Below are 9,482 nucleotides of genomic sequence, written 5' to 3' on the forward strand. Positions count from 1 at the left end.
ATCATGAACGACAAATCTACAACTTTACATTTAACCACTAACCGAATCCAAGCGTGATAATGTATAAAGAATTTAACTTACATAAACATATTTAAAGCGAAAAAGATTCGGAAGACTAATATGAGGCCTAAAAATTTAGGGGGTCTAAAACTTTTGCTTTAAAAAAAATCAAGGTCTAGGTTTAATATGCAGTTTGTCATCGACTTATTTTTAGGCACGTATGATCTTTTTTAAAGCTTGGTCAGCCCGAGAACCTGCCGAAAGGTCTATTTCATTTGAACTTGTTTAAATAAGTAATTTTGCTTATGTTTACATAAACTAATAGACTAATGAGACTTGCTTATCAAAATTGACTTTAAAAAAACCTAACTTTTATTTAAAAAATCTTACACAAGATTGTTGTAGACTAAATCGTAGGTCTTTATCGGTTGATCTGGTCTATTCGACTAGTCACCATACTAGCAGTAATTAAAATAAGTATTTGTAATTTATATATAAAAATGTGTTTATAACTATAAGATAAATAACCAAAAAACAACTACAATAATGGTGGTTTTAATCCGTTAAAAAACGAAGGACATGACATGACAATTTTAGTTGTATAATATTTAATTTGTAAAACTGTTACATGGACAAAACAAACCGGAGCCAAGAGAGACAACAAAACTGAAATTTTTGTTTTTGCTCAAGTGCAATTTGTCTAAAATACCAAAAGTAACATTATATCCATAAAAAATTGTATAAGACCGGAAACAATTCAATACGATAAAAATTTGTCCTTGGTTGTTTGTGTTGCGCTTCTATTTAGTACTTACTCTTTAACCGCGACATCACAAGATAAATCTTATTTTAGAAGAAAATAAAAAATATTTATATTTTTTGTTTTATTTAATTGTTTGTGGGTTTAGCTTGTTGTATAAGTTGAAAGGTGAAACCTTTGCTTCATTGTTTCCCCGCCGCCTGAAAACAAGCAACAACAAGAAGAGAGTGAGAGAGAGCGCCGAAAAGCGAAACCTGAAAAGCGATTATTCTGAAAAGCGCTTCTTCTTTTGGATTCACACAACAACCCTCTTTTCCATTTCCTTGCATGCACATTGCTTCTCATTCATTCATTCACATAATCCCCCATTACCAACAAGGTTTCTCATTATTCTCATTTCTTTGCTATAACCCATTTTTTCTTTTGTTCTAAAGTTTCGTTTTTTATCTTGCATGTTGTGTTTTCTCATTGCCCTTTTATCTATTTTATTATCTGTTAATGTTTGTTTTATTGTTGTTGTTTTGAAAAATGGATCTCAAAAAATAACCTACTTATAGGGTTTTGTCAGTTTCTTATAGGCTCTTTTCAAAAAGGTTAAAAGTATAATAATTTATTCAAAGTTAATCATGCCCTTTTGGATTAACTATTTAGTGTATGTTCTGTGGTGATAAAAATTGATTTTGAGTGAATTGATTTTGTAAAATTGATTATGATTAAAAGTGGCTTGGAGATAAAAGTGATTTATATTTGGATACATTTGTGTAAAAGGGAGTTGAACTTTAAATTTGTGTAAAAATCAATTTTAGAATCAAAAGACACAAATCCTAGCTTCAATCAGAATCAATTCTACTCGAAAACAATCATACATGTCAAAATCAATTCTACATCTCCATATTCGGTTATGGGTGTATGTTTGGTTCCGTGGGTGAATTGATTATGTAAATTGATTCTAACTAAAAGTGAGTTGAAGGTAAGGGGGTTTATGTTCGGATACATTTATCTAAACGTGAGTTGAATTATAAATTTGTGTAAAAATCAATTCTAGAGCCATAATCAATTTGTGTGTAGCAACCAAACATGCCAGAGTCAATTTTGACCCCCTTTAGAAGAGTAACCAAACATATACTTAAGTAAGCGCTTGTGGTACAAGTACTTATCATATAATTGCTTATGTGTAAGTTGTTTCTATAGCAAAAGATAAAATAAAGTTAAACCTTTTATATATTAGATATAAGTTGTATTCATTAGCTATACCGTAGGGTTTATGGAAGTAAGCTGAAAATAGTTTATAGATATGTCATAACCTGTTTCTTTAAGTTCTCGTAAACAGTCTCACAATGCTTATACTAGTAGATAAGTTCAAATAAGTTGATCCAAAAAGAAATGAGGTGATGAGATGACACTAAATCACTGTTTTTTTGTAGTGATACTGATATATGGTTTTGTGCATATTGCATAGGATAAGCAGCTGAAGAGGAATCGTTTGGAGTAAATACATTGGAGAAAATGAAGTACGTTTTGGTGACTGGTGGAGTTGTTAGTGGACTTGGCAAAGGAGTGACTGCTAGCAGCATTGGAGTACTCCTTCAGGCTTGTGGCTTTCGAGTTACCTCTATCAAAATTGGTATTCTTCCCCCCTTAGAATTGTATTCTCACTCTTTTTTCTTCTTCTTCCTTTTGATAAACATTTGGTTTAACAATTTACTAGGGTTGCAATGCAAATTACTAGGGTTGGTTGCATTTTTATGTATCTTAGTTAGTATGAAGGAAAGGATGTATTTCTCTTTTTGAGCTGATAAAGTCGGTTGGTATGAAGGAGAGGATCTGTTTGCTCCTTTTGAGCCGATAAAGTCGGTAGAAACTTGGCCTGTTTGGTTTAACAATTTATTTATTTTATTTATGTTCTATTGTGTTTTTGCTTTTGATTACGAAATTATTTGTTTACATTTTGTCCCTGTTTTCGAATATTTGTATAGGAAATAGTGAAAACTCACACAATATACATGTTTTTGAATACAATAAACAAGTGTCGTCAAATAACAGCTATAGCACTATTGCATAGCGAAATTTTGACAAAACGCTGTTGTTCCTCCTCCGTACGCAATTTACTGCAAAACATTGTGAAATAACTGCTATAGTACTGTAGTATATCAGTATTTGAAAGGAAAAAAAAAAACCACTATTTTCCGCAATCTGCAATTGACAACATTGCAAGAAACATTGAAAATAAGGTGACAGATTGACAGTTTTATAATTAAAACGAAAATAGAATGTTTTTGAATCAGAAAAGTCTTATTACTTGTGAAACTAATCTTTTGCAAAACAATCCTATTTATTAGTAATTATTTTAGTTGTATTAAAATGTAAACTTTCTGTTATTTGCAGATCCCTACCTGAACACTGATGCAGGGACAATGTCTCCTTTTGAGCATGGGGAGGTGTTTGTGTTAGATGATGGTGGTGAGGTAAATATACTAGTCAACCTTCTATTTTTTTCTGTCATGGGATGAATCTTATTTGTTCCTTTCAGGCATTAAGTTGGTGACTTGAGATTGTAGAATTCCAATTTTTGATAATGTGGCATCAGCCATTTTAATGTGAAACTCAACTTAATGTGTTTGATTTTGCAGCTCATTTGAACATGTTGCTTTATTTGTTCTAAGGTCACAATAGTAGTTTGTTTAGTTATAATGGTAATAGCATTCCCTTTTTACTCATGTTCTATTTTCAAATTTTTTTCTTGGTTGAAGGTTGACCTTGATCTTGGAAACTATGAACGTTTCTTGGACATCAAATTAACCCGCGACAATAATATCACAACTGGAAAAATTTATCAGGTGGACAGAACATTTGTTTCTTCTAATTAACTGTTTTATTTTTATTTTGTCTTCCTTTACTAAGAGCGCCTTCGGTTTCTTAATTTTGGTTATTGTTTTGAATGCGTAATAGTCTGTTGTTGAGAAGGAAAGAAGAGGAGATTATCTTGGCAAAACTGTCCAGGTATGTTTAGTGGTTCTGATTTTTCCTTCCGAATCTATTTGTTATGGTTGTTTGTCCCTTGGTTTTGAATTTTGATTACCTTCGCTGTATTTGTAGGTTGTTCCACACATCACAGATGCTATCCAAGAGTGGATAGAACGTGTAGCACAAGTACCGGTTGATGGAAAAGAAGGCCCTGCTGATGTTTGTGTCATTGAATTGGGTGGAACTATAGGTAAATTATTATTTTTCCAACAAATTCTAATACTTAGTAGAGTTTAGTGATGATGCATTGTTAGTGTAAATTAGTTTAACAGCACCAACCGATGAGAACTCACTATATCGCCACATAAATCCACTTTGTAACCACATTTTAAAATTAACTGCAACATACTTGATTCTCATTGGACGTCAGTGTAAAATTAGTTTACACTGACGACACATGTCCTCTTTTTTCTAAATGCCGAGGTTGAATTTGATTTTCAGTACTTTCCGAATAAGAAAATCAGGCTTGTTCTACTTGACAAACATTAAACATGAAGTCTTTATTTTAGTAGTAATCTAGAGTGCTAATATAAAATGATTTTACTTTGATGTAGGGGACATCGAGTCGATGCCCTTTATTGAAGCACTTGGCCAATTTTCGTACCGCGTAGGTAATGTTTGTCATACCTGAGACCTTATAGTATACTGAATTATATCAACATATTTTGGTTGGCTGTTCTTTTGCTAAGGAATCTTATCTAATTGTTTATTTATTTTTCTAGGCCCTAGCAACTTCTGTTTGGTTCATGTTAGCCTCGTGCCTGTTCTTAATGTTGTTGGTGAACAGGTACACTGCAAACTGTATTCTATCAATGGACATTGTAATTTAATAGTATATTTTTGGTTTTTCTTACTAATTCAGAATCTTTATCTACAGAAAACAAAACCAACCCAGCACAGTGTCCGTCAACTTAGAGGGTTAGGGTTGATCCCAAATCTTCTTGCTTGTCGCAGTTCAAAGGTCTGTCTCTTTATCTTTGGTTTTTCTTTTCAGCACTGTTGGTTCTCAGTAATAATATGATTGAATATTTGTATTTGTTCCTTACCAGGAACTTGATGATAATGTCAAGGGAAAACTCTCTCAATTTTGTCATGTGCCGGTAACTGATACAAAATAACTTCAAGACTTATTCACTTCACTTATTCTTAAAGCCTTATGTATACATATATTCTCAATGCAAACTTATGCATCTGCAGTTATCAAACATACTCACTCTCTGTGATGTTCCAAATATCTGGCACATTCCTTTGCTGTTAAGAGTAAGTAATTCTATGATACTTTGTGAAACTTCTTTCTAATATCTCTTTTGCCTAGATAGTTGAATTGAATATTTTTTTTATGTCATGTGATTCATATATTAACTAGAAGTTTTTCTTTTGATATTGTTTTGTTATAAATAGGACCAGAAGGCACATGAGGCAATCCTGAAAACATTAAACCTCCAAGGGTTTGTTTGACAAACTCATTCTTGTTTTGGTGTAATCTTCATTTATCCCTACCCCCATAAAGAAATCCTTATCTCGTTGTGTTGATTTTCAGAGATTTTATTGTTAGTTATGACACTAGTTACCTTAAAAAATGATTGGCTTCGAACTGATTTGATTATTATTTGCAGTGTTGCCACAGAGCCTGATTTTAAGGCGTGGATCACTACTACAAAAGTTTATCACAAATTTCATGAATCTGTAGGTTTTTAAATTTCTGATATATCATTTAAAAATTATAATACGGTACTAGATATTCACCTTGCCGAACAGTGCTATCTATTGACCTCGTACCTATTATGTTCTTCACAGGTTAGAATTGCAATGGTGGGAAAATATACTGGCCTTTCAGATGCATATCTTTCTGTATTGAAGGTGCATTACTCATCAATAATTCTTTTTTTTTTCTTTCATTCTCAGCAACTTGCAGTTTTAGTAGTTGATTTTGTTAAGAAAAGGCAGCGTGAGATTTCTCATCTAAAATAGTATGGTGGCCAATACACCATCTTTATTTTGTTTCTCATGTAATAGTTTAATCAGGAGTTTATTGATTTCGGTGCTGCTTCTATTATCTCGAGTTTAGATACACTTAGGATTGTTGATATGTGCCAATATCATTAGTACCGAGTATCTGACTAGTTGCAATTCTTATGCATGAAAACCTGAATTTTATCCAAATTTCAGGGATACTTGTGATGAATTTTTCTTTGCTGTTTAAAGTTGAAACCAAATAGATATTTATAAGTGTACACACACGTTGTTACTGTCATAGTCAAAGGGTAGTCAAGGGAACGGATTAAGTGACTGATTAAGCGACTCTGACCAAGTTTGTTGTGAGGATAGGCCAGTGAGGTTCTATTCTTGAAAATGCATATAATAATTCACAAATGATTTATATGGATGCCTTTGGGCGTGTACTGTGTGTAATATGATATGCTTAATTGAAACATCATATATAATTGGTCTTTTGTGCAGGCACTTCTGCACGCTTCTGTTGCTTGCAACCGCAAGCTAGTTGTGGACTGGGTTCCTGCTGGGGATCTTGAAGATGATACCTTGAAAGAGGTATCTTTCTACTATTGTTTCTGCAAATGTTAGTTAACTGTTTTGTTTTACTTTATTCCAAGCCTCTGATGATTAATTTACTGTTTGCAGAATCCTGATGCATATAAAGCTGCTTGGAGTCTTTTAGAGGTTTTTTATTCTTTTCTACTGTTTGAACTTTTATGCACTAAATGCATTTCCTCACTTTTCTTCTGTTAATACTACACCGACATAATTGTATTTGAATGTGATATTGTATCCTCAGATGTTACCTAATAGGGTTTTCATTGCAGGGTGCTAATGGAATTCTAGTTCCAGGAGGTTTTGGTGACAGAGGAGTGCAAGGGAAAACTCTTGCTGCTAAGTATGCTCGAGAAAACAATGTTCCGTTTCTGGGCATTTGCTTGGGGATGCAAATTGCTGTCGTTGAATTTGCAAGATCTGTTCTGGGTCTTCACGGTGCTAATAGCACTGAATTTGATCCCGAAACCAAAAACCCGTGTGTGATATTTATGCCTGAAGTATGTTTGCTGATTCTCCCATATATATATATGTGTGTGTGTGTGTGTGTGTGTGTAGTTACGGCTTGATAATGTTATTCATTATAGTTTAGAATTTAATTAAACTGGTTTTCCATTGATAGGGTTCAAAGACACATATGGGTGGAACCATGCGTCTTGGTTCAAGGAGAACTTACTTTCAGGTTGCTGACTGCAAATCAGCCAAGTTGTAAGAATCAAAAACTAAACTCCAGTTTATTGGTACATATACAAACATGTTGCATATGTTATCATCTATTGAGGTGCACTTGCATTTAAATTTATGTGAAAATATCTCTTAATCATTAATTTAATGCAACAAGATGATTCATTTTTCACATGTATAATAAAAAATCAATTTAAAATGTGTTATGGATCTTCACGAGACATCTATATCTCATTTGTGATGCTATACTTTTTAATTTTGGGCAGGTATGGGAATGCAAGTTTTATCGATGAGCGACATCGCCATAGATACGAGGTAAGTAGTGTTTTCATGCAAAAAGCTTTGTTTATGCGAAAAAATCAACATTGTTCATGTACAATGGCGGTTGAACTGTTCAGGTTAATCCTGACATGATATCACAACTTGAGACTGCTGGTCTAACTTTTGTTGGCAAAGACGAAACTGGGAGGCGAATGGAGGTCTGTGTATTTGCATGAAGTTGAAATTTGAAAATCTTTTATCGTCGATCTTGAGACCGACCATTTATAACTAATTTTTTTATTGTAATTGTGTCCTCCATGATACAATTGCAGATAGTTGAAATGCGTGGTCATCCTTTCTTTATCGGTGCTCAGTTTCACCCTGAGTTCAAGTCGAGACCAGGGAAACCTTCTCCACTATTCTCAGGTATTTTTCTTTCAAAGCTATTCCGTGTCACGTTTCATTCTCCTAGTTCATGCCTTTGTAATCCCCTCACCTTTTTCGTCAGTTGTTAAATGCGATGCTTCCATTTTTTATGTTTTCTACACATCTATACATGTATCTTATCCTGTCTTTTCTACTTTGATGGAATGATCACTGATTTGTACCACACTTAGCTTAGAGCCCATTTGTGATTCTGGTATTCAATAATTTAGAGATTATGTTTTAGATATTTTTAAGAAAAGCAAAATCTATTTAATTTTTGTTTACTGTAATGAAAATCACGTTTTTTTTTTTTTGTTTAGAAAAGTTATCCATCAAAAATGATTTTCAAGAGATGTTTCATTAAACAACTTCACATCTGAAGCAGTTTTTAGTCTCTTTCAGATTCTCGTTTTTTCTTCAAACTTATTTTTTTAGAAAGTTGTAACAAATGCATGAAAACTGCTTCTTATCATTTATTTATTTTCTTTAAAAAAGTGATTCTTATAAAAAAAAAACTGACAAACTGATAAGGTCATTTAAAAATTGTTTGCATTCACAAATTTTAATGTCTTATATTGAGGTAGAATTTTTCACATGCTTGTGTCACATAAGTATGTAACATGAAGAATCTGTATTCCCTAGATTTGGATGGTTGGTCAATTTTCTTTACTTAATAATGCCAAGTATTAAAATATGGTCATTAAGGTGCAATTGTTAATATTTCTTCGAATACCTTTCATGTACTTCGTTGAATTGTATAATCTTTTTTGTTGTTTTGATATTTTAATTTGGTTCCATCGATACACACTAAATGAATACCTTATTGTAACAACAGGATTAATAGAAGCAGCATGTAAGAGGACAGTTGTGTCAAATAACAAAGGAAATGCAAATTTAACCAATGGAGTACATGAATCAGACTCTACAACTTCGAAAGCACAAAATGCAAATGGGTTCAAATCTTCCAATGGTTCTGCAAATGGTGCAAGTCCTAATGGCAACGGTGTTTAAGTGAAATAGGGAGTTTAGTCATCAACCTTTTTAGCTTACAATTGTGCTTTGGTATTCTCCAAACACATTTTTGTCTTTGGTTAGTTTGTACAGTTTCAGTGGTTGGATAGCTAAGTTTGACTCTATCTACATAGCTTTATGTTTCAGCATGAAGCAAATTTTGGGTGCAACAACTTTTGTTTCTAAGCATATAGGTGAAGCTTATGGATGATATTTTTGTTTTGGTTATTACAGTCGATTAAATAGTGGTTTTTTCCTTGTAATGAATGTGATGAATTTTAAAACCATCTCCTTTATACAGGGAAAAAACCACTTTCATTTGACCCCAGTACAAATGACAAATGAACCAAGTTTCAAATTTCTCACTTGACAATCGTTAGTAAGATATATGAAACCATCATCGTTTCTGGGCTATCATTCATACACAGCTTGAAAAAGGTGCATGGGTGAATGCAATGTCATTTTTTGTGTGAAAGGTAAGCGGCAAAGCATCCTGGAAAACCTAAGCTCTAATGATATCAATAAGTGATTGAACCGCTCTAAAAAGTGTCGAACGGCACTTCAGTTAACCATCGTTCAAGTAAGTTTGGAGAAATTTAAAAAGTGAGGAGAAATTTTCATTTATATTGTGTTATTCGGTCAAAGAAATTATCTATTATCAGCAATATAACAACTGATAAATAAAAAAGCAAGCAAAATTTGACAGCAAACCAAATGCTTCTCAAACAATTTTGGCAAATTCAACTGACAAATAAAAAAGCAAGCA

General features: G+C 32.9%; 1 protein-coding gene across 1 annotated transcript; it reads left to right on the forward strand.

Moving 5' to 3' along the window:
• Positions 1 to 908: 908 nt before the first annotated feature.
• LOC25502430 (CTP synthase) lies at positions 909 to 8,979 on the forward strand. Its single transcript, XM_013589837.3, has 22 exons — positions 909 to 1,139; positions 2,220 to 2,384; positions 3,146 to 3,225; positions 3,511 to 3,597; positions 3,710 to 3,760; positions 3,857 to 3,974; positions 4,339 to 4,395; positions 4,507 to 4,571; positions 4,662 to 4,745; positions 4,834 to 4,884; positions 4,982 to 5,044; positions 5,186 to 5,232; positions 5,401 to 5,470; positions 5,582 to 5,644; positions 6,245 to 6,334; positions 6,425 to 6,463; positions 6,607 to 6,834; positions 6,957 to 7,042; positions 7,285 to 7,333; positions 7,417 to 7,497; positions 7,612 to 7,705; positions 8,541 to 8,979. Exons 2-22 carry the CDS (start codon positions 2,267 to 2,269, stop codon positions 8,714 to 8,716), a joined length of 1,797 nt encoding a protein of 598 aa, XP_013445291.1. The 5' UTR covers positions 909 to 1,139; positions 2,220 to 2,266; the 3' UTR covers positions 8,717 to 8,979.
• The last annotated feature ends 503 nt before the right edge of the window (positions 8,980 to 9,482 follow it).

The sequence above is a fragment of the Medicago truncatula genome, chromosome 8, assembly GCF_003473485.1.
Source record: "Medicago truncatula cultivar Jemalong A17 chromosome 8, MtrunA17r5.0-ANR, whole genome shotgun sequence".
NCBI lineage: Eukaryota > Viridiplantae > Streptophyta > Magnoliopsida > Fabales > Fabaceae > Medicago > Medicago truncatula.

What these genes read in the sequence shown, in the direction of transcription:
- LOC25502430 (XM_013589837.3), top strand. Translation starts at nt 2,267, where the DNA reads ATGAAGTACGTTTTGGTGACTGGTGGAGTTGTTAGTGGACTTGGCAAA. An exon ending in CATATCTTTCTGTATTGAAG is followed by an intron (nt 5,645 to 6,244) that starts GTGCATTACTCA and finishes TCTTTTGTGCAG; the next exon opens with GCACTTCTGCACGCTTCTGT. An exon ending in AAGATGATACCTTGAAAGAG is followed by an intron (nt 6,335 to 6,424) that starts GTATCTTTCTAC and finishes TACTGTTTGCAG; the next exon opens with AATCCTGATGCATATAAAGC.